This window comes from Agelaius tricolor, unplaced genomic scaffold, assembly GCF_023055355.1.
Source record: "Agelaius tricolor isolate 1412-34295 unplaced genomic scaffold, bAgeTri1.0.p SCAF_12, whole genome shotgun sequence".
In the NCBI taxonomy this organism is placed as follows: domain Eukaryota; kingdom Metazoa; phylum Chordata; class Aves; order Passeriformes; family Icteridae; genus Agelaius; species Agelaius tricolor.
In genome coordinates, this window is record NW_027269272.1 from 5,559,249 (window position 1) to 5,582,680 (window position 23,432).

The 23,432-nt window shown below is 54.0% G+C and overlaps 2 protein-coding genes across 3 annotated transcripts; one reads left to right on the top strand and one right to left on the bottom strand.

Moving 5' to 3' along the window:
* The first annotated feature begins 35 nt into the window (after window positions 1-35).
* LOC139594813 (aquaporin-12-like) lies at window positions 36-8,270 on the top strand. Of its 2 annotated transcripts, XM_071437307.1 has the most exons (4): window positions 36-711; window positions 4,823-5,291; window positions 6,130-6,246; window positions 7,084-8,270. In XM_071437307.1, the coding sequence occupies exons 1-4, from the start codon at window positions 709-711 to the stop codon at window positions 7,263-7,265; spliced, it is 771 nt and encodes a 256-aa protein (XP_071293408.1). In that variant the 5' UTR covers window positions 36-708; the 3' UTR covers window positions 7,266-8,270. The 2 variants fall into 2 exon arrangements, with proteins under 2 accessions (XP_071293408.1, XP_071293407.1); XM_071437306.1 differs by lacking the exon at window positions 36-711 and having other exon boundaries at window positions 3,762-5,291.
* A 1,752-nt stretch (window positions 8,271-10,022) lies between these two features.
* On the bottom strand, window positions 10,023-17,582 carry LOC139594721 (galactose-3-O-sulfotransferase 2-like). The gene is made up of 5 exons (XM_071437077.1): window positions 17,554-17,582; window positions 13,391-13,501; window positions 12,498-12,741; window positions 11,823-12,191; window positions 10,023-10,871 (listed from the first exon to the last, which is right to left on the bottom strand). The coding sequence occupies exons 1-5, from the start codon at window positions 17,580-17,582 to the stop codon at window positions 10,023-10,025; spliced, it is 1,602 nt and encodes a 533-aa protein (XP_071293178.1).
* Window positions 17,583-23,432: the final 5,850 nt, after the last annotated feature.

The window sequence follows — 23,432 nt, forward strand, 5'->3', positions numbered from 1 at the left end:
GTATTTGTAATTAAGCTTTTATGAATGCTTTAATGATGGTGGTTATAATTTTATGCTATACCAGCCTGTTTCTTTAAAGTTTTATTACTCATCAGTGTCAGTACCAGCCTTGGGATCCCCACAAGCTTTCCTGGATGGCTGATGGGAGGAGAGCAGCTCCAAAACACCCTTTTCACCCAGTGTGGAAGAGATCCCTCGCCCTCCATGTGAAGGGAGCAGAGCAAACCCCAGCCTGGCCCATCCCAGCTGCACCTTCCCCCTCCTTGGCCAGTGCTGGGGTGGGACCGATGGGCCCGGTGACCTCTGGAGATGTGCTGGTGGTTCAGGAGCTGCTCCCAAGAGCTCTGCTTTGTTGCACCATGGGCACCATCCACTATCCTGCTTATTATGGCACAGGATCCATGGGAATTGAGCTGTCCTGCTGGCTGCTGGGAAGATTTGGCTCCAGGGTTTGCTCCGTCGGCGCTGATCGGTGTTGGACCATGGGAGTGAGGGCACCGGGTGCTGACAGCTCTTCGAGGATTTGGGATGAGATCCATGGTGCCTCTTGGCCTCCAAGGCTGCAGAGAGCCACTTTTGTTTTCCACTGGACCTACAAAAAGGCTGTGGGATGTTGGCCTGCCAGTCCAGCCAAGGACAAGGAGGGATTTGCTTTGGGATTGAGTCCGGGTCAGTTGGCTCCGGATGAAGTTCCTGCCTCGGCTGTGAATGGTGAGGACTTGGCATGTCCTGTGTTCCCTGTGTGCTGCTGGGAAACGGGCTCTTCCCCTTTCTTGCATGTTGTACAAGCTCTGCTGCTCCACTGACAAAGGGAAATGAAGAAACCACTCATCTCCAGCAGCTGCCTCACCCACACAGGAGAATGTTGGTTTGCTCAGAGCCTGTCTCTTCAGGGTTACCAGTTTGTTGTAGTATCTTTGTCTTCCTATATGAGCCTCTCTTTGTGCATTTAAACTGGTGTTCTTTAACACTGCATTTAAGTGATTTGGCATTTAATTTCTGGGGGAAAAGTGGACAGGAGGAGAAGGCGCTTAGTGGAGCTCAGGACTGTTGGGATTTTGGTACTTGAAGGAGAGCAGGGCTTTGGCTGATTTTGGCTTGCATGGCTGAAAGTTGCAAGTCCTTGGTAAATCCTCGTAAGTATTGTGTGAACTTGCTCATCCCTTACATTGAGCCTGACACTTGGACCTGTCTGAGACTAAACCCAAGAGCAGCCCCATTTCTTGAGATCAGCTTATTCAAGATTGGATATTTAAAACACAGTTCTTGAAGGCAGTAAATTTGGGGGCAGCAATTTCTCCCTCTCTGGGCTGCTGTTCAGCTGCAGTGAGTCACTGCAGAGCTGAGCACAACTGTTTGGACAGCACCAGGAGCACACTGCTTAAAACCAGGGTGGGTGAAAAGTGAGGACCAGCATTTTCATGGTGGTGCCTGAAGAGCATTGTTGGATTTCAGTGCAGTTCCAGTGGCTCCTGTGCTGGAGCACTGTGCTGTCCATAGATCCCTGCTCCCAGGGATTTGCACAGCTACATTTTTTCCCCTTTTTAAATATAACTTGCATTTTGCTCTCAAGATTATTTTTAATAAAAACAGCTGTCCTCAGTCATGTGAGAAAGCAGCATGAAAGTTTGCTGAGCTCAGCCAAACTCTGGCTATTGCTCTCCAGATGTGTGGAGGAAGCAGGTTCTCTAAGAGCTGTTTTCCCTGCTTTGAATCCAGCATAAGGACAGATTTCTTTTCCTTGAGGGAGGGAAATTCCACCAAGTGAGAACAATGACTTTCTGTGACTTCTTCACCTGCAGCCTGTTGGAGGGAGCAGGGCAGCACCAACACTGCTTGTCTTGCTTTTCCCAGCTGGTGTCTGCAGTGGGAATGTCCTCCAGCACATCATCACTTCAAATCACAGAATCAGAGAGGTTGGAAAAGACCTTTAGGATCATCAAATCCGTCAAGATTTCAAATCCCCGTTGACCTGACTGTTAAAACAGCCCATAGGGACCAGTGGTTGGGGTTTTCTGATGGGATTTTCCCAGTGGGAAGTTAGGAGTTGCTCATTGTCCTTCGGGGCCCCCAGACTTCTGCTTTGGAGCTGTGTTGAGTCAGTGCAGAGGAGGGAAGGGCAGACAGGCTGTGTCAAGGCATGGATGTGTCTCAATGCACAGGCTCCACATCCTGGTGTTCCCTGGAGGGCTCTGGACAGTGAATCCAGCTTGGTCCAGCTGTGGATCAATGCTGAGGACACTGAGGGGGGACTCAGGGCAGCCCCTTGGAATGGTCTTCAGGGGAGATGTGTCCACACCATGTGCAGGGCTGACCTTCCTCAGGACTGATGTCTTCTGGATTCCTTGAGGTTTCTAGAGCCAAGGATGACCATCTTTGTTATTTTTTCCCTTCAGTGAATGCTCATTCTAAGGATTTGGGTTCTTTCACAAAGCACAATTAACTCTTGGATCCCCTGGAGCCATTTTCCTGCCTGACCATGAAGGGAAACCTGCCCCAGGTTCCTGCTGCCTTGTCTCAGCAGCTGGGAACATGTGGCTGCTCCTGGAAAGCTCTAATCCACCCTCTGCCCAGTGAAACTTCCCTTAAATAACCTTATAACTCTTTTTTCCTGTAGCTGTTGCCTCTTTGAGGGCAAAAAGATCAAGGGAGCCAGGGTGGTTCTGCTCAGCTCTTGTGACTGTTCAGTGTTTTTGGGGAGTGTTTATTTTGCTGAAATCTGGAAGTGCCAACTTGTTCCTCTCCAGTGGCTAAACTTCAATACCTGCATTTTAAGCCCTGGAAACATGATTGGTTTAGAAGGACACTGATGTTCCAGCTACAGAAAAGGGGTTTTTGGTGGGAATATTGGAACTTTTAGATGGTTTTGTTCCTAGAAGAGCAACCCTGCAAAGCTGCATGGGGTCTGCTGTCAGCACTAACACAAATGAGGGAAGGAGCCCCTGGCTTTGTTTAATCCTGTAGTTATCCTTGGATTCAACAGCTCCCAGCTCCTGTCTCCAGCCTGGGTTAAATGTCCCACAACTGTGCCATGGGCAGAATTGCAAGAATGGGTGGGAAATAGTTTTTAAACCTTGGAATGTTTATTTCCTAAGGCCCAGCTCTTACAATGGTTGAGAAGAAGGGGAAAATCCATTTCTGGGGGAAGGAAAAATTGGAATTTCTTTCCCAGTTTTACCAGTCTGTGTCCTATGATCTGGTGGTTCTTTTCCAGGGACTGGATTTGGGCTGTGTTGCTGGGTCCTTGTGAGGTTTTGTTTCTAAAGAGGAAAATTTACTGGTTTCTCTACTCCTGAAAAAGACAGGAGGAGGGAGGGGAGGTGGAAAGAATTGAGTTGGATTGTGATGTTGGGTATTTTATGGTTGGTTTTGCAGTAGCTTTGACCAGCACTTTGTTGCTGCCAGAGGTCAGTTTTGTTCAGGACAAAATGACTAATTTATGAGACTCTTAAAGAATATTTCATCTTCTGTTATTCAAGCAAAGTGCTTGTTCATTTGAGGTGAAAGATGGGTGCTTGTCTTGCCATCTGGAGAGTGAATTGTGGCAAAAAGGGTTAAAATGGGAGAAGTTCTGAGGCAGGCTGGCCAGAAGGTTTGGGTGGGAGGAGAGGAGGGCTTGGATGATGGGTGGTTGGCAGCTGCTCCCTCTCCTTGCCCAGACCTCCCATGGTTCCCAAAGCCAGGGCTGTGAGCAGTGATCCCATGGACCCTTCCCAAAACCCCTGCAGGGTGGGCACTGGGGGGTGGGAAGGTGAGAGGAGGGAGGGTGGTGCAGGGGGAGGTGCTGAGCTGTGCCCTTCACAAGCATCCCCACAGTGTCCTGTTTCTTCTCTGCTGCCAAAGGCTCTTGAGGGAGAGGCTCCAATGCATTTGAGGCATCTGCTCCTGCTTTTCCTGGCTTGGGCTGCTCTTCTGGAGCCACCTTGAACTGTATGAAGAGCCTCATCCCTGCCCAAGTGTGCTTCAAACCTGGGTTTCCTGGTAATCCTTTTATAAATGACACAAAGGGAAATAAAATGGCCCAAGTCAAAGCTGTGGCTCTGTGTGTGTGAAGGGCAGTGAGAGGAGCTGGGTTACCTGCCAGCACTGCCTGTCCTGTAGAGATGGCAAATGTGGGTTCAGAGTGGTGACACTTCTGCTGCAGATCAGGGAAATGACCCAGAAGATGCATCAGGTATTGGTTACCATGGAATCCCAGAATGGTTTGGGTTGGAAGGGGCCTTAAACCCATTTCTTTCCACCCCTTCCATGGGCAGGGACACCTTCCACTATTCCAGATTGCTCCAAGCCCTGTCCAGCCTGGCCTGGAACACTTCCAGGGATCCAGGGGCAGCCACAGGCATTGGAGCCAAGCAGAAAGCAAATGAAGTTTTTGTTCCTTCTGGAAGAGCTGTCAGCTCTGGGGAGCTGCTGTGGGCTCTCAGGTGTGAATGCCAGGGCTGGGGGCTCAGTGCCTGGTGGAGATAACACCAGGATTTCCTGGGACAAACACCTTGGTGGCTGCTCCAGCTGCTGTGAGTCCAGCAGCTCCCTGTGCCACTGGCATTGTCCCATGGGGGCAACACATGGGGCCCTTCCCAGGCCTGTCGGGCTGTGCCACGTTTGCTTTTGCTTGGCTTTATAAAGAGGAGGTGCAGGAGCTTCCTCTGCTCCTTGCCAGGCTGCCCCCAGCACAGCCTTCACTATGGATGGCTTGAATGTCTCCATTGCTTTTTTCTTCCTGGCTTTTGGGGTGTGCCAGCTGCTCAGGTGGCTCTCCAAGAGGCTTCTGTCCCCTGGGACACATGGCTGCCTTGTCAGGGAATTTGCTGGCTCCTTCCAGCTGTGCATGAGCTGCCTGGAGCTGAGGATGCTGATGGACATTGGCCCCTGGGGCGGTGGCTTTGGCCTGGACGTGGTCCTGACCCTCCTCTTCCTCCTCTCTGCTGTCCACGGCGCCTCTTTGGATGGAGCATCTGCCAACCCAACGGTGTCCCTGCAGGAGTTCCTGCTCCTGGAGTCCAGCCTGGCAGCCACAGGAGCCAAGCTGCTGGCCCAGGGTGTAGGTGCAGGGACGGGCTGGGCTCTCACCCGGCTCTACTGGTCCTGGGAGCTGACACAGCTGCACTTCATCCAGAACCTGATCGCTCCCGAGTGCAGCTCCTCCATCCGCGCCTCCCTGCCCCACGCTGCCTTCGTGGAGGGCTCCTGCTCCTTCCTGTTCCACCTTATCCTCCTCAGGGTGCGACAGAGTCACCCCCTGTACCGGGTCCCTGCGCTGGCAGCCACTGTCACCTTCCTGACCTACACAGGTGAGCAGCACTGGCCTTTCTTCTCCTCAGTCATTTGGAAAAATACCTCATTTGGGGGGAGGAACAGCCCCCTGTTTTACATCTTCCAGGACTGCAGAGGTAGGGGTTAACAAGGTAATGACTACTAAGGTGTTTGTTTTGTGTTATTTTGGGGAGTGTTCATTTTGGGATGAGGGTGGCAGTTTGGGCTATCTGGGCTGCTCTTGTATTAGCGGGGTTCCCAGACAAAGGCAGGAATGAATCTGACTCCGTGTTCTCAGAAGGCTAATTTATTATTTTATGATGCTATATTATATAAAAGAATACTAGACTAAAGAATACAGAAAGGATACTTACAGAATGCTAAAAGATAATAATGAAAACTCGTGACTCTTTCCAGAGTCCCAGCACAGCTTGGCTCTCATTGACCAAAGAGTGAAAACAACTCACAGCAGAATCCAATGAAACAATCACCTGTGGGTAAACAATCTCCAAACACATTCCAAAGGGGCAAAACACAGGAGAAGCAAATGAGATAATATTGTTTTCCTTTCTCTCTGAGGAAGCTTCCCAGGAGAAGAATCCTGGGCAAGGGGATTTTTTTAGAAAATGTGACAGTGACAGGCTGCCGGTGAATTTTGGGCTCAGAGCCATAGCTCAAGACTGGGATCCCTTCCCTGGAACCTCCCCTACTGCAATCCCCCAGTCCTGCACTGAGCTTTCCTGCTTCCCACAAAGCTCAGGGCCACAAGGGTGGGATTTCCCCAGTCTGAGGAGGCAGACAGGAGGGGTCTCAGCCCTTTCTCAGTGTTCCAGAGGATGCAGTGGGACTGTTGGCCACGTTTCTCTTCCCACACAGCTGGACCGTACACGGGGGCCTTCTTCAACCCTGCCCTGGCCACAGCCACCACCTTCCACTGCTCGGGGAGCAGCTTCTGGGACTACATCCAGGTCTACTGGCTGGGTCCCCTTGCAGGTGAGATCTTCCCAGGGGCAGGAGCTGGCATGGGGACAAGGCAGAAATGCTCAGTGTAACGTGGACTGTTCTGGCAAAGAGCTGAATTTGGGGTTGCCAGTGGCAAGTGTCACTTTCCATCCTGCCTCGTTGGCTCTGGGGTCATCTCTGCTATCCAGTTTTTTAAAATCCAACTTCTGCGTGGTACGAGGGCAGAAATCTCCCTGAAAGCAAAGTCTGGGGAGGTTTAGCAGAGGTGTTTTAGGGCAATGGCAGGCTGAGCTGTGCTTTGGGGTTGTCCCCAGCTCCAGTGTGGTCATGGGGACCTGGATGTGTGCTGAGAGTGGAGCAGGTGGGGGTCGGGCTCTGCTCCCAGATGGATAAGAGGGAACAGCCTCAAGTTGCCCCAGGGGAAGTTTAGGTTGGGTATTGAGAAAAGTTCTTCCCTGAAGGGTGGTCAGGCACTGGCACCCTGCTGAAGGCAGTGGTGGAGACACTGTCCCTGCAGGGATTTAAAAACCTGGATGTGGCACTGGGGTCACGACCAACGATGAGGGAATGGTTGGGCTTGATGGGCTCAGAGGACTTTTCCAACTTTAATGATTCTCTTCCAGAAAACTGGGGTGGTTTATGGGTCAAAACAAGCATTGTTTGTTATGCTAAGGACATAAGAGTGGTAAATTCTCCTTAAAGCAGAACAGCGAGGGTCCCTCAGCTCTCAGTGGGGACTTCAGTGGTGCTGAGCTGCCTTTTGGTCATGGTGAAGGTTGTGACAAGGACCCAAAACCGCTGCTGAGCTGTGGGGAGGCTGGAGATTCTCCACATAGCACTCGGAAGGGATCTGTGCTCTCATTGCAGGGATGCTCGCTGCCCTCCTGCTGTTCCAGGGCAACATCCCACGCCTCTTCCAGAAAAACCTCCTCTACAGCCAGAAGAGCAAATACAAAGTGCCCAAGGCAAAGGTGACAGCGCAGGTGGAGGGTGACAAACCACAGAAGAAGAGGAAAGGAGGGAAGAGCAACTCGGAGCCCCGTGCCTGAGCCCAGAGGTCCCGGCAGCCCTTTTCCTGGGAAAGGGTTTCCCGGTGTGCAGGATTTTGCAGCTCGTTCAGTCCTTTAAGAATCACAAAGGAATCCTGCAGGATGCCCCTGAGCTCCTTTGGGAATTGCTTTGAAAGCCTCCCTGGAGAGCCCGAAATGTTTCAAGCCCACACTGCTGGCTCAGAGAGAAAACACGGAACGCTTTTGCATAAATTGCCGGTTGTCTTGTGCTGCCAGGAATTTTACAGAGAGCTGGGACCGTTCCGTGGGCAGGCTTGAGCAACCCGGGGTTATTGCATCGTGCAGTGCCTGCAATAACCCCACTGGGTCTCTTGCAGCCCTAAAAACAAAGCATAAGCCAGTAACTGACCGGGACACTTGGGATGGGGAGGAAACAGGCTTTGATCTTTTGAGTTATTAATGGATACTGGTTAAAAATTGGTGGGGTTTGAGTTAAACTTGGCCTGAAGTCCTTGAGTTGCACAGGCTGAACCTGGCAAGTCTTGGAGAGGAATTAAAAATGCTCCAAAGCAAGAGAGTTCACTGGCCACAGGAGGACCTGCTCCTCTGGGGATGTGCTTAGCCTGGGTTTTGGTGCTGTAAAACATCAAGAAATGGTGTAAAAAGGGAAAAGGGTCTATGGTTAGGGGAAAAAAAAAAAAAAAAGACCCAGGCAGCTTCTGTGCGTCCCTGTGCTCTGCTCCATGTCTAGGTGAAATACTCCTAACTATAAAATTACAGTTTGTGGGGGGGGGAAAAAATAAATTGCTGTGGTTGGCATTTGGGTGAGTGATGTCATTCCTGGGAGACATCCCTGAAAATGGGAGTCACTGTGGTGCCCAAACCACCTCTGCCCTTCCTGCTGCCTGCTCTGGAAAGGGGGGAAACACCTCCTGGCAATGGGGATCCCCCCAGGCTGTGCTGGGGCCAGGGCACCCCATGGGAGCTGCACCCTGGGTGACAGCACAGGGACATTGTGATGCTCTGGCTGTTCCAGTATCTCTGCCCTGGATCAGAGCTCCTGACAGGAATCACCTGCTCCTATTTCCTGAGGTGCAAACAGGGAATAAGCAAGAGGCACCCAGTGAAAACCTGGAGTGGAGGTGTCAGATGCAGGTTTGGTACCCAGTGTGCAGCCCTGCTCCTGTCCACACTCTGCTGTGTCCATGGGGAGACATCCCCAGGGTGCTGCTGGGCCTCTGGGCTGCCCATCCCAGGTGATTTCCTCTGGGATTGCCCTCTGGAGGCACCTGCAGGAACCCCAGACCTCTGACACCATGAGCCCACCCCACATCCCAACAGGAGAAACGAGGGAAGGGACCAACACAGCCATGCACAGATGTGCCCCAGAGATGAAACTTCATAAAAAACCCCAAAGCCAAGGAGCAAAATCCCCAAATGGTGCCCTCTCCTTGTGCCTGGCTGGATGCCTGGCACTGCCCCAAGAAAGGCTCTGGGAGCACAGTCTGGCTTTTTTCCTGGTTAAACTGAGCAGGAGACCTTTGGGTGGAAGCTGAAACCTTTGAGACTCTTTGTACCTGCCCCAGGGACACCCAGATCCTTCTGGGCAAATTTTTCAGAACCTTTTTTGGTTTGGAAATCGTGCTGAAAAGCCACAGATGGGGCTCCTGTTTATCCCAGCTGATTTGCTGGCTCTGCTTTTGATTCAAGGAGAAGTGCAGGATGGAAAAATCAGGCTGGGTTGCCGTCCACAAGCCATTCCTGTGGGATATTTCCCAGGACACAGGGGTGGAACTTGAGTCTGACATTGCAGAATAGGATGTTGATCCTATAAATTCAGCATCCATAGGCAACCTGTAACCACAGTCAGCACAAAATAGTGCTCGGGACTCCCTTTTTTCTGGGTTGTTTTTTGTTTGTATTTTTTGTTTATTTGGGGGTTTTTTGGAGTTTTTTTTTGGGGGGGGGGGTTTGCTTGTTTGTTTGTTTTGGTGGGGGGGTTGGTTGGGTTTTTTTTTTTTTTTTTGTTTTGGAGTTTTTTTGGGGTTTTTTTCCCCCCACTTTTCAGGACATATTAGGACACATTCAAATGTTTGGGATGTGCTTCTGGGGCTTTTGAGGAGGTCATCTACTGAGCAGACTGATGTAATTAAGAGGAATTTAAGGAGTGACAGTGACTGTTGTTATTTTTAATTAAGAGGCTGCTTTTCCAGCATGGTAACATCAACGGGGCAGGGACAAGGTGCAGCTGCACAGACAGACTCATTCTCACGCTGTAAATCAAAACTTTTGGGATTTTTTTGGGAGAGTCAATCCCACTGGGATTTTTTTGAGAGAATAAATCCTGCTGGGATTTTTTGGGAGAGTCAATCCCGCTGGGATCTTTTGCCCACAGCTCTGATTTACAGCTTGGCCCTGTTCTGTCACACCCCACTGATGATTTGGGCTGCCCTCCTGGACCTGCTCCTCGCTGCTGGAGCCGGTGCTGTCCTGAGGCTCCAGCTGCTGTCTGAGGGGATTTCCCTCTGGAAAAGTCCTGTCCAGCCCCTGGGACCCCCTCTGCAGCCTGTCCGGAGCTTGTGCCCAGCGGGGCACGGACAGAGGGCTCGGGCAGGGCATCCCCGGCCTGAGGGCCGAGCCCCGCTGTCCTCAGGAGATGGGGAAGGATGCCTGAGGGCCGAGCCTCGCTGTCCGCAGCAGATGGGGAAGGATGCCCGAGGGTCCAGGAGGGCTCAGTTTCGGGTGGGCTCCGGCCGCTGCGGAGGATGGAGCTGAGGAGGCAGCGGGCCGGGGCTCTCAGTTTCGGGTGGGCTCCGGGCGGTGAGGCGGGGCTGGGGACGCAGCGGGCCGGGGGCTCTCAGGGGGCGGCGGCGGGAACTGCTTCTTGTAGAGGAGGCTGCTGTACTGCAGCTCCGGCGTCACCAGCCGCCGGCAGGTCCGCTCCAGCTCCCGAGGCAAGCCCTGCTTGAGGTTATAGCCCAGGATCCGGGCCCCGCCGTGCTGCAGCGGCCGCAGGGAGCTGTCCTTGATGTCCTTGGGGCCCACGCTGCCCGTGCCCTGCAGGCAGGCCCGGGCCAGCTCCGCCCGCCGCTGCCGCAGCGCCCTCACCTCCCGCCGCAGCCGCTCCCGGCCGATGAGGCGGTCGAGCCTTTCCCAGAAGGTCCTGTTAAAGTGCGTGTAGATCTCCCAGTCCAGCCTGTTCCAGGCTTTCAGCTTCTCCACGATGGAGTCCGGGAGCGGGGACTTGGTGCTGCTGTCCCGGCTGTTGAGTGGGAAGGAGACGACGCTGTCCAGGTCCCAGCACAGCATCTCCTTCAGCAGCACCATGGACTCATCGAAGTACTCAGAGATGAGCAGGAAGTCGAAGGACGCCTCGATGGCCTTCAGCATGAGCTGCACCCGCTCGGGGGACACGTCCCCGTCGGGGTTGAAGCCGAAGTCGAAGGTCATGAGGTTCCTGGCGTAGTGGCGGTCGCCGCTGGCGGGGTCGTAGTAGCGCCAGGGCTGGCTGAGGAACTCCTGCAGGCTGCGGACGCGCGAGAAGGCCGAGGCGCCCTTGTAGTACACGAAGGAGGACTCCATCAGCTGCACGGGGTTCCTCAGGATGGAGAAGTAGACGGCAGAGCTGGGCACCACTTTCTGCACCTGTGGAAGAGGAAAAGAAGGGTTTGAAGGTAGGGCAGGGAGAAGAGACCCACTCACCCACAATGCTGTTGAGCAGAGGTGGGTGCTGGGGAGGATTTCAGGGTGCAGCTCATCAAAGGAGCTGTGGGGATGTAGGGGATAGAATATAAGAAAATAAAGATAGTGTAGAAAGTAATCTTACCCCTAAGGAGTTGCAGCTGGGCCAATTATCAAAGATTAGGAACAGGCCTGACTTTAACAGGCCACAGCTGTAAGCAATGAGAAGAAGATGCTATAAAAGAATGGGGTGGCTGGTTGAGGAGGGGACTGGAGTTGGTTGGCTGCTTTGTGAAGAAGAAAGCGGCAGTGTTCTGAGGAGGTGCCCATGAGAAACACTGTAAAACTTTTGAGATAAGGAGATAACAGTATGGAACCCCTGTGATAAGATGATAACTATAGGGAGCTCCAGAAGAGTCACACGGGGAGAGTAGTGAGCAAAGCTCCCCACAGTGGGCTGCTACAGCTGTGTGGCTGGGCTGGGATGAAGATACTGCCCATCTCCTTCCTTTTACCCATCTCCACCTGTCCTGAGGTGGCACCCAGAGGGGTGGATGCTGGGCACAGCTGACCTGAGCTGATGCACTTTGGTTGTTCTCCTCTTGGTCCCCTCTGGGCCTGTCCAGGGTGCAGGACATGTCCCAGGGCTCACCAGGCAAGAAAGAGATGAGAGTTGCTGGCTGCTACAAGTGCTGTCTCCCACTTTGCCATGGCTCACAGCACAGCTTCATCAAACCCGCTCACAGAATCTCTCAGGAGGTGCCAACAACACACCAGGTACCCGTGGGCAATCCTGCCTCTCTTTAGTTCATCCCTGTAGAGTTGATGTGCTCGACAGGTGCCCCTCCTTGTGCCCCCCGAGCCCCTGTCCCCGTTCCCTGCCCGTGCCCCCAGGGGTGGCAGCTTTGCCCGTACCTCCGGCTGCAGGAAGCGCATGTGGTGGCAGAGGATGTTGAACTGCCGGGGGCTCAGAGGGGAGAAGCCCTGCACGAACTTGGCCAGGAAGTGGTGGGGGTAGTAGAGCTGGAAGCCCCCACCCTGGGGGAAGGCGAAGGTGAGGTTGTGCATCTCCCCAAAGCGGAACAGGATGTTCATGACCGTGCTGCTGGCGCTCTTGTGGACCTTCAGGAAAACAATGTCAGTCTTGGGCTTGCACGTCTTCCCTTGAGAGGTGACTCCTCTGGCCTGCTGGGCTTCTCCAGCTGTTACCTCCTGGATCTTAAAGGCTTCTGTCCAGCTTGGGAGAAATCCTGTCCCCAGGTCTCTTTTGTAAGAATCCTCTGCCTGCAGAGGTTGGGGTGAGTTTGGGATGGGCTGTATAAATGAGGTGCCCCACTCAGGGTGGAGAGAACTCACAGCTTGAGGCTGAGTCTGGCTCTGTACCTCCACCTGCACCATTCCAGGTGGGGACATTCCCCTCTGCTCCTCTGTGCTCAGCCTGTTTGCAAAGATGATGAACTTGCTGGTGACAGCTTCTGCCAAATCTGCAGCGACCCTCCCGGGAGGGCTTAGAGAAGGATTTTCTCTGGCTGCATTTTCCAGGCCAGGAAACTGGGGTTTCAGCTCTGTGGGTGACAGATGGGCTCTCACCTTCTCACTGCTCTCCCCAGGCTGCTGCATCCAGCTCTCCTCCTGGCTGCTGCCTGGAGGGGTCTCCTGTCTGAGGTACAGATGCATCCTGGAAACATCCTCGGTCGAGGTGGGGGCTGGCTCAATTTTCCTCTGCCCCTGAGGGGAGTCATCCTCCCACAGCAGGTGGGGGCTGTGCAGGGCAGAGCTGAGCTCGTGGCCTGTGGTCTGCTGCAGACCCCGCTCCAGCTCACACTGGCAGCTCCTGTGATGGGGAGGACACAATGCTCAGCTGCAGGAGGTGGGAGGACAATGCAGAGGGTGCAGCCCAATGAACCCCCTCACCCCCCAGAGTCAACCCAAAACATGTTCCCTCCTTTTCATGGGGTGGGTGGCCTTGCTGATGGGCTTCATTGCTGCCCTGAGGGCTGGGGGTGCAAGAACTTGGGCTCGATCATCTTGGAGGTCCTTTACAACCTTAATGATTCTATGAAGAGGAGAAGGACAGGTCAGCAGTGATGTGGCAGTGTCTCTGTCCTGCTGGAGCATGACAGGATGGTGGAAGGGGCAGAGCAGGAGAAGGTGAGGAGACAGAAGAGCTGGTGGTCTGGAGAAGCTGGAGGAACCATTGCAGATAACCCTAGACTGGGAGGGCTGGGCTTAAGGGCTATAAAGTTTTGTGGTAAGCCAGGACAAAGCCCAGAGCAGCCTTGTCTGACCCAGGGTGGGCTCAGCTCTGGCCAGGGCACAGGGGTGAGCTGTGGGACCCCCAGAGGGCCCTCTCTCCCCTGGATTTTCCTCCCTAAGGAAGACCCTGCTGGGTGGTTTTCAGGAGGGCAGTTCTGAGCCCACCTCAGTGGCCAGCAAAAGGCTGGAGAAGGAGGTGCAGGTGTGTAATTGTGCTCAGGACCTACCCAAGAGGCTGCAGCTTCTCCACAACCTGAAGTGTGACCAGGAGGAGGACGAGGAGGCTGAAGGAGATCCAGAGCCGACCTGGCTGGCACCTGTAGATTGCACTCAGCTTCCTGCAAGGAAACAGACATTTGAGCCCATTTGTGGGGAGGAAAAGCCAAGACCAGTGGTGTGTGTGAGGCAGGTGGGAGAGGCACCTTGAGGCTTTTTTTTTTTTATATTTAAGGTAAGGTCACGTTTTCAGGGGCGGAAATGATGCAGAGGCAGCGATAACTGGGGAACCTCTGAGGCTGTGCCCCAGCAGTGCAGCCTCGTGGAAATTTCCAGATGGGCCACAGGCATTGTGCTGAAAAGCAAACAGTGATAACCACTGAGTCCCTTGGCTGCTCAGGGACACCTTCCTGGAGCAGCCAGAGCTCCCCCCGGGCAGCAGGAACAGGGCACTGCCTGTGTGTTCCCTGTCCTGCCTGGCCAAAAGGATCAGGATCTTGTCTTGGACAATAAAACTCTTTTTTCCCTGCTCTCCCCACTCTCTGCTGTTGGACTGCCATCTGCACAGGCTCCAGCTGTGGCTGCAGATGTGGTGCCACCATGAGGGCCCCAGCAGTGCCTGGGTTTTGGTCTGATTTTAGCCATGTCTACAACAACAGTGTTATTTCTTCAGGCCATCAGAATTGTGCTGTCAGGCTTTGGGTTGTGTATGGTGACATTAAGGCCATGGAAATGCTGCCAGAGGGCTCCTTCTGTTTGTAGGGCTTGCTGCAAACCCTGGTGGAGCTTGATTGTAGCTTTAATCTTCAGTAGAACAGTCGAGGGGCTGAATTTCCTGGAAAAAAGGATTTGTTTGTTTGGTTTTTTTCACATAAAGGTTGTCCAGTCTCAGGAGATGTGACACTTGGAATCATGGGTTAGTGGTGGCCTTGGCAGTGTTGGGGGAAAGATTGGACTCGATGATCTTTGAGGGCTTTTGCAACCTGAATGATGCCATTATGCTGCTGGGTTTTCCCCAGGGAGCTCATTGTGGCATAACAGGAGATGATTTGTCCTGAAGATCTGGTTAAACCCTCTGGGATTGGGCTCTGCTGTGGGGGAAGTCCAGCCAGTCAGCCCCAGGTGGTTGCTCTCCCCTCTCAGGGAGGGAGACTCACAGGCAGCAAGGATCTGAATGGGAGGAATTAATGACAGCAGAAATCTGGGCACAGCCTGCTTGGAAGCCACATTTCAGCCAACCTGTGTTCATTGGGATTTCTGCCTGCCTGCAGTAGTCAGCTTTGGGCCAGGACAGTGGGACTGGGACTGCACAGAGCTGCTTGTCCCAGAGCTTCCTCACTTCCATGGTGCTTTACATCCTGCTCTGAGCACTGCTGTGAGCTCTCTTGGTGAGGCAGCAGTGACACAAATGAGGGCTGTCTGAAGGGGTCATGTGCATCCCATGGGTACAGGTCAGGAATTTAGGTTTGCTACTCAGAAACTGGCTTTGCTCCAGGAAAATCATCAGCTGTCATGATTAAGTAGTGGTTTGATTATGACAGCACTGCTTGCAGTGGTTGGACACTCATGGACACGGTTCTGCTCTGCTCCCAGAAATGTGCCTTCACTGAGCTGAAACTCCCAGCTGCTCCCAGGAGGATTTTAGTGTCTGAAGCACTCAGGACTGGAAAGGCTGGGAGGTCTTAGGCCATGGCAGTGCTGCTGAGGACTCAGAAGGTGTCATCACTGCACGGGATTACTGCCCATCACAGCATCCCCAATCCCCATGGCAACCTGGAGGTGCCCATGCTCTTTGGCACTTGAGGAGCAGGCTGCCAAGCTCAGATGAGACAGGAGGTGGCAGATGCACGTGTGGGTCACTGCATGGCCATGCCAGTAGCACAAGGAAACCCTTGTGAGGTCAGAGATTAACAGATGTGACAAATAACAGAGCAGAAAAATGCCAAATGCTTAAAGAGAGCTTAAAATGCCAAGAGGTGTTAAAGAGGGAGGGTTGAAGTAGAGACCAGAGCTGGTGTGAGGAAAGGTTTGTTAAAATAATTCCATGTGGAAGATCAGAGAGACCACAGAGGGAGGAGATGCTCCAGAATGAAGTGATGATTGGAGGCTTGATCCACCTTTCCCATCACTCCAGGCAAGGCTGGTCATCATTTGGTCTGGCTGACCATGGTAGGACAAGCAGCAATGAGGGAATGAAGAGCTGCCCCACTGTGATATTTAGTGGTACACACAAACTCTCGGGGGGACCTGCAGGAGCACCCAGTAGTGAAGGCAGAATGATGGAACACTTCCCCCCAGGCAGGGCTGGGGACAGCACCCTCTGCCACTCCCTTATCTGGATCTGGTGCAGGTATAATCCTGGCCTTGCTTCCACAGAGGTCCTAAACTTTCAACCTGAGAGAATCTGTGAAAGATCCAGGTCCTTTGGCTCTTTTGAGGTGGCTGGTGTGTTGGTGGAACACCCAGCTGAGAACACAACACGTGTTGAGCTGACATGTGTTGGGGCAGGCCAGGCTGGCACAAAGCCACAGCCTTTCCTTCCTCCTCTGGGCTGGCTCTGTGAGATACAGGGACATCAACGAGGGTGTGCTGAGAAAGTGACAGCGCTCAAATTGCCAAGAAGTTGCACTGAAGGCAGCAAAACACCCATTAAATGGCACATGGTGCATGAGCAGCCCTTGTCTTGGAGGCTGGAGCAGGTTGGCAAGAAGTGCCTGAACCACAAACCTTCAAAAGGCTCAGCTGCCCTCTGTGCTGCACAGCCTGCTCTCCATTTACACTCTGGGATGGGATCAGAGCTGTGTATCTTGGGGCAGAGTTAAACACCTGAGACCAGAGCACCAGGAAGGTGTCCAGGCTGTACTTGGAGCCCTGCAGGGCAGTTTGGGCTGCAAGCCCAGCTCTTGCAGAGTCTTTGGAGATGCCTCCATCTGTGGGCAGGCTATAGCTGAAGAGCCCCCTCAGACCAGAGCCTGGGTGCTGTCACCTCCAGAAGTGACAAGCAGGGTGCAGAGCTGGATGCAGCACCCCAAAGATGCCTTTGGCTGCAAGGGCTCAGTGGAAGAGCCAGAGCAGCTGGATCCCCCTATGCTGGCTCCAGGAATTGAATCCAAACCTGAACTGATGCTCAAATCTTTGCAAGAGATGGTGCTCCAGCTGTCTGAGTGCCAGCCCCAGCAGGGCAGAGGGTGCCACTTGTTCTCAGCAGGGCTGCAGATTTCCCCTCTGTTACTCCCCTCCTGCTCCAAGCAGATCTTCCCTCCAGCCCATGCCCTTCCCTGTCTAGCCCAGAGACAAAAGCCCCAGCCAGGATGGGGCTGGCTGGATGTTTCAGGGCCCTCAGGGTCCCACCCAGGTGCTGAGGCTGAGCTCACCGGGCAGGTGAGTGGCAAAAAAAGATTTTACAGTTTTGCTGTGCCCAGATATTCTCCAGGTAGTGAGCAAAGTTGCACAAGGAATTAATGTACAGAGTATGTACACCAGCCACAGCCTCCCTCTGACCACTCACTGGAGCCAATTTTTTTGGCAGTAAATGAGAAATTGGGCAAAATGGTCAGCAGGATGCTCAGGTAGCACAGCAAGGGCACAATGGCACTGCCTGCCTGCATCAGTGCCCACCCTACACTTGATAGCTAGGTTGGGAATAACCCTGAGCCCTCTCACCCTGCAGCTCTCCCCCAGCCAAAGGACTCTGCTGCAGAGTCAAGCCTTGCCCTTCCCTCATCCCTCCTGTCCAAATCAGAGCCTGTGGAAGGGGGCACCTCACCCTAGGGGCTGCCATGTGAAAAACTTGCCCAGAGACACATTTCTGCTCCACATCTACTCCTCTGGTGATCCCTCACCTGGGATGCTGCAGGAGGGACCAGCATCCCAGTGCCCTGCCAAGGTCTGTGCCATTCTCATTCCTTTGTGGCAACAGCATCACAAAAGATTCAGTGTTCCAGCTGCCCTTGGAGCATCACCAGAAGGGAAAATCCCCATCACCCCAGACTGCCCTGCAGTGATGAGGAGCAGAAACATCTGCCTGCCCATTCCCATCACCACTTCAGCTGTTTCCCAACATGGAGGGGTCTGCAAGGACGTCAGAACATCACCTCCAGGTGGGACAGAAAGAGAATTTTACTTAGGGAAATAGTATTTGACTTAAATAAATACATAAAAATATTCCACTTACGTGATCAAATACCTCTTGAATTTCAGCATGGTGAGCTGGAGCCTTGGCTGGGAGCGGGTGGTTATCACCCGCCCAGGAGACTGGAAAGCAAACACCTGGAGCCTGGCTTGTGTGCTGTGGCCAGAGGCTCCTCCCCAGGGGGGGCACTGGGACACAGATCCTGTCAGACCTTCCCACCCGTGCCCTGTGCCTGCCCCAGGGAGTGCCCAGCCTCTGGGAGGGTGAGTGGCACCTTCACCCCTGCCACGACACACAGAGCGTTGGGCACGCGATGCCATTGTCCCTGCTCACTCCTTGGTTTCACCCATGGCTGCTGGTGTCCACTTTGACCCTCTCTCTTCCTGGTTTTGCTTCTTGATGAAGCTGAGGGCAGAGCTGGTTGTGACTGCTGAGCTCTTGGCAATCCTGGTGTCTCCAGGTCGGTGCTGCTGAGGCTCTGTGGTGGCTGGGTCACCCCTGCATGGCAGGGACCTTGTCCTCTCCAGTGCACCATGGCTCCATCCATGCTGGGCTGGGGATGTGGCTGTCCCCAGCTCCCTCCTTTGCTGGCCTGGGGGGCACAGGGGCCAGTCTGAGGATGGCACATGAAAGACATCAATGTGTGGTGTCTGGAGAGGTGAATGGGATGAGGGAAAGCAAAGTTGTCAGCACAGTGTTGGGACTGTGCTGTGCCAGGATGACCAGCTGGCTTCCAGGACCACTGGGAAAATGGTCACTGGCTCTGCTTCTTGCTGGCTGATGGGCAATGTAGGACAGCTCAAAGGAGGACAAGAGGCTGCCCTCCACCATGGAGTCCTTTGGCCACATCCTTCCCCTTCAAGGCTCATCCCAGCATCCTGCACAGCACCAGCCATGCCCTTGTGTGACTGGGCCCAGGCAGTTTGGCAGGGACTGTGTGCTTCTCTTGTTTGGGCACAGACTCCCAGGCTGCTGTGGAGGTGGAGAGGGTGGCTGGGACATGAGTGGCTCCAGCTGTGTCACACACTGTCTGCAGGAGCAGGTGCCCCATGTGCCTCCTGGCCCTGGAGGAGATGACCCTGGCCATGTGTGCTTTCCCGTGACCCATTCCCACGGGGCTCAGGAAGTGTATAAAAGGTGGATAAGTCACTTCCAGCCTGGACCCTGACTCTCTGGAGGGACAGAAGGGCTCCCTCCTTCCCTGTTGCCAGCAGGGAGGCAGCTGTTCCCCTCACTCACCCTGGCACAGGCAGGCACTGCCTCTCCCTGTCCACCTCATCAAAACCACAAGTTTCCTGTGGGGCTCTCATGTTCTCCACCCATCCTGGGCTCCAGCTCTGTGCCAGGGCTGCCAGCTTCCCTGGGAGTCTGGGGCTGCCTGAGAGCCATGCAAGAGCTTGCAGGGATCAAATCCTCTCTGGTGCAGGGGCTGAGGGTCAGGGTCAGAATCTGCTGGCAGATTCTGTTTTCCATCAACAGCACTGAGCCCTGCTGAGCCCTGAGCTATGAACAGCTGCCTGCAGGTGGGTGGCACAACAGGGCTCCTGGCAAGGGTGACAGCCAGCAAGGAGCTTCCAGGCAGGAGCAGGGGAGCTTTGTTCTCCTGAGGGAGCTTCCTTGATCTCCTGAGAGAGCTTGGATGGCAGGAAAGTGCTGCAGAAGTGAGGAGCAGGAGAAAAGCCACTGTTAGTCCCGGGGACAATTCCTTGCCTAAGGAGGAGTCCCACATCCTCGTATGTGTTGGCAAAGGGAGGCAGCTGAGCCTGGAGGGTGCAGGCAGCCAGGGAGGGCTCTTTCTTAGCAGCAGAGTCTGGGATCCTGGGGAAGATGGAACTGCTGTAGGGCTTTGCCAACTGGAGCAATATCTGGGAATTTCCTTGGTCTGGAACGGCCTGCAGAGGTTTCCTTAGCAGGGGATGGAGAGGGATGGATCTCCTGCTGGAGATGGCTCCTTGCTTTGAACATCTGCAAAATAAACAAAAACCTCAGGAAGAAGGAGTCCATGTTGCTTAAGTGAGCCCATTAGCTGGAGCAGGTAAACTGGAGAGGTACAGAAAAGTCATATCCAGGGTTAAAATTATCCCTGGAAGGTCCAGGATTTAGAGTGCTACTCATAAACTCATGTCAGAGGGGCCTGGAAGATCTCTTGGCAGTGCTGTGATGGTGGGGCAGACTCCAGAGAAGCCTGGTTGGTACAAGGGGATGAGGAGCCATCCCACAGGGCAGTACCAGGGTGGCACTGGCTGCATCCACAGTGGCAGCCCAGGTGCCTGAGCACAGAGTCTCCTGGCTCCACACTCATCCCTTTGCCTCCTGCAGGTAGCCACAGCCTGAGGACCTGGAAGGAGGTTGTTGCCACTGGGATAAGACAGGGAAGTAATGCCTGATGTGGGACTGGGTTCCATTCCTCCCTGCAGATGACCACAAGGACCCTGCTCACATTGCTTGTGTTTTCCCCCTGTATTTAATTATTTAATTTTTCTTTTTATATTTACGTTATGTTTGTGTGTTTGCATATGCACTTTGCTTAAACAAGGATTTATCTCCATCGTTTTCTGCCAGCCTGTGCTCATTTTGTCACTTGTACCCTGGCAGCCTGGAGCTTGCTGGATCATAAAGGGGGCTAAAAAGACATGAGGACTGTGTGTGCTGTCCCAGCAGGAATCAGCTGGCAGTCCCAGATGCAGGGACAGACTGGAGAAGCTGAGTTCTGGGACACTTCAGTTTCCTGGGTCTGCAATTATTCCCACAAAACTCTCAATGGAGAGAAACTTGAGAAAGGTCCCCTCGCTGCCAGAGAACCATTTTTCTGTTTGCTTTTCAGACCAGTTTCCAGACAGGCCTGTTCCTGGACTGCCCCATGATAATTTCTGGATGACTCTCTCAGGGGTATCCAGCACTCTGCTTTATCAGCAAGGTGCAGTTTGCTCTCCCAGTCGTTCTCCAATCTATCAGCCCCTGGGCCTCTCCTTCCGCTGCCGGGCACCACACTCCAGCAGCACCCACCTAAATTGATCTTTAGTTAATTTTACACCCAGCAGAGAGAGCAAGGCATGCCCATTTCCCATTAACTCCAACAGCTCTCCTGGACACTGAAGGGAGCCTGGCCTGCAGTGGCCATGCCCATGGATACCAGCTCTCTGAAAGGATGCTCAGGAAGAAAATGCATCCAGCTGGGAATTTGGGAGCAGAGTGTAGGAGCAGTGCTGTGGCTGCTGGGCTGTGTGGGACATCACTGTCCTGGGGACCTTGTCCCAGAGACAAGGCAGAGCCTGTGCCAGCTCTGGGCAGAACTCCTCTTGGCTGGGAAGGCTGAGGAGCAGCTGGATAAGTGTGGCTTTAGGCAAGGAGTGCGTTGTTGCTCTGGCTGTGTGGTTTTGGCTGGAGTTGGGACTTTGGCCCTAATCGTACTTTTATTTGTTCTTTAATCTCAGTCACCTTATCAGAAGCCTTTGAACAACCAAACACATCTCTGCTCAGCTGGAGAACAGGCTTTGCTGTGTCTTTTCAGTTGGTTTTGTTTGCTTGCCAGAGACCTCCAGGAGATTAAGTGATCCCTCACAAACCTGGGTTTTGCCTTTAAGCCTCTGGAGGCTGCAGCACTTGAGTGCTGAAAGACTGTGTTTTAGGGTGACTGACATTGGATCAGATTCCTCAGGGCCTTGTAGGATCCAGGATCTGAACTATTCCTGAGACTATGCATGTTGTCTTCATCAAAGACATCAGGTTACTGGGAGGATTTGCTGGTCTGTCAGCAGAAGAAGAAATGAAAGTGGGCATCCCAAACACAGGGTGCCATGGGCTCTCCTCAGCAGAGGTGGGACAAACTTCCCCTTGTAATTATATTTTGTCCAGTTTTGGGCTGTTCAGAACAAGAGAGACCTGGAGCACCTGAAATGGGTCCAGTGGAGGATGAAAAAATGCTGAAGGGCCTGGAGCATGTGGGTGCCCAGGAAAGGCTGAGGGAGCTGGGGCTGCTCAGCCTGGAGAGGAGCCCCAGCTGAGAGGGGCCCTCAGCCCTGGCTGGCCCTGGCTGCAGGGAGGGGCAGAGCAGGGCCGGGCTCTGCTCCAGGCCCAGCCATGGCACCAGAGCCACGGGCAGGGCCTGAGCCCAGGCAGCTCCACCTGGACATGAGGAAGAACTTTCCTGGGCAGTGCCTGAGCCCTGAACAGATCCCAGAGAGGGTGTGCAGTCTCCCTCAGTGGGGATATCCCAGAGCTGTCTGGACACAATGTGTGCCATGGGCTCTGGGATGGCCCTGCTGGAGCAGGGAGGTGGCACCAGATGGACTCACTGTGGTCCCATCCTGGGATTCTGTGGGGCAGCTCCCATGGGTGAATTTCACGCAGTTTAGTTTGCTCCCATTGCTTCCTGTCCTGTCACAGGGCACTGTTGAGAACAGCCTGGTTTCCTGCCTTCATTCCCTCCCATCAGATGTTTATGCACATCTGCAAAGCCCTTCCAGGACTACTTTGCTGTGGGATGAGCAACTCCAGCCCTCTCAGCTGCTCCTCACATGAAGGATCCTTCAGACCTTCATGGCCTTGCACTGGACTGGCTCCAGTCCCTGCATCTCCCTTGTACTGGGGAGCCCAGAGCTGGCCCCAGCAGTGCAGGTGTGGCCTCACAAGCACTGAGCAGAGTGGAAATAGAGGCTGCTGGGGCTAGAGAAGCTGTGTTGGACCTAGGGAAGGCCAAGGATGTCTTTAGGACTCTGCATGGCCAGCAGGAGCCATGTGCTGTGTCTGACCCTGAGGAGTGGGAAGTGGTAAGGGCTTTGTCTCAGCCAGAGCTTGGTGCCCCCAGGAAAATAGCAGACCTAGTTTTCAGGGGAAACCTGGAGAGAAAAGCTGTATTGATCGAGGGAAACTGGGTGGAGCAGGTGTTTACAGAGCAAATGCCTTTTGAAAGGTATCAGCAGGCAAACAGGGTGGGGACCTCACGAGCTGATGCCGCCTCCTATTTATGGAAAGTGTGACAGGATGTCCAGATAAATGTGATGCCTCACCTGGCGGAAAAAACAACAAAACAGTGAAATCTAGGAGAGATTTTATGGTTTCTAGGAAAGTTCAGCATCTCCATGTATGTACAGAACAGTTGCTCCCATCACTACAAGACAGACAGTGAGGGGCTGGAGTGTGTCCAGGGAAGCGAATGGGGCTGCAGAAGGGCACAACCAGGACAGCACTTTCCCTTCTCTTTACTGGGCTCCACGGTCCATCCTCCATGCCCAAGGGGACTCCAGCCAAACGGGGATGGATCTCTTTGGATCATCACCTCCGTGCCGAGCACACCCGGACACGCCGCTCCCGGCACCGCCCCCGGCTCCTGCCGGGCAGCACCGAGCGCAGCCCCTGCCCGGACACAGCGAGGGAGAGCAGCCCCCAGAGAGCCTGGCAGGGCCAGTCCCTTTGATCCTCCCACCCCAGCCTCTCCTGGCATAGCCAGGGACGATCTGGATCAAAAGTCACCTGCGAGTCCTGCCCTTGGGGCGTGCTGGCAGCAGCCAGGGCTCCGGGCCCTTCAGCTCCCCAGCTCAGCTGGAGCAGCCGTGCTGAGCTCCACAAACGTGCACAGGGAGAGTTTTATCCCAGCCAGGGCTCTTTCAGCTCCCCAGCTCAGCTGGAGCAGCTCTGCTGAGCTCCACAGCCCGGCCCTGCACAGGGAGAGTTTTATCCCAGCCATGGGAGTCCCCCCACGGGCAGCTTTGCTCAGCCCAGCCTCTCCTGTCCTGCCCAGCCTCACACGGGGCTGTGGGTGCTGCATGGCCAGCCCTGGGCAGCTCCATCCTCCTTGCCAGCCCAGCTCCCTTGCACTGCTGGGGCTGCAGGCTGAGCCCCCAGGCCCCCCACGTACACAGGGGCTCTCTCCTAGAGATGCCAGGGGACAAAAGGCCAAGCTCTTGCCACAACACCCAGCT

Coding starts and splice junctions, on each gene's coding strand:
- LOC139594813 (XM_071437306.1), top strand. CDS start 4,685: ATGGATGGCTTGAATGTCTCCATTGCTTTTTTCTTCCTGGCTTTTGGG. Junction 5,292..6,129: donor CACCTTCCTGACCTACACAG/GTGAGCAGCACT, acceptor CTTCCCACACAG/CTGGACCGTACACGGGGGCC. Junction 6,247..7,083: donor CTGGCTGGGTCCCCTTGCAG/GTGAGATCTTCC, acceptor CTCTCATTGCAG/GGATGCTCGCTGCCCTCCTG.
- LOC139594721 (XM_071437077.1), bottom strand. CDS start 17,582: ATGCTGAAATTCAAGAGGTATTTGATCAC. Junction 12,192..12,497: donor CTGGGGAGAGCAGTGAGAAG/GTGAGAGCCCAT, acceptor CAACCTCTGCAG/GCAGAGGATTCTTACAAAAG. Junction 10,872..11,822: donor TGCGCTTCCTGCAGCCGGAG/GTACGGGCAAAG, acceptor CCTCTTCCACAG/GTGCAGAAAGTGGTGCCCAG.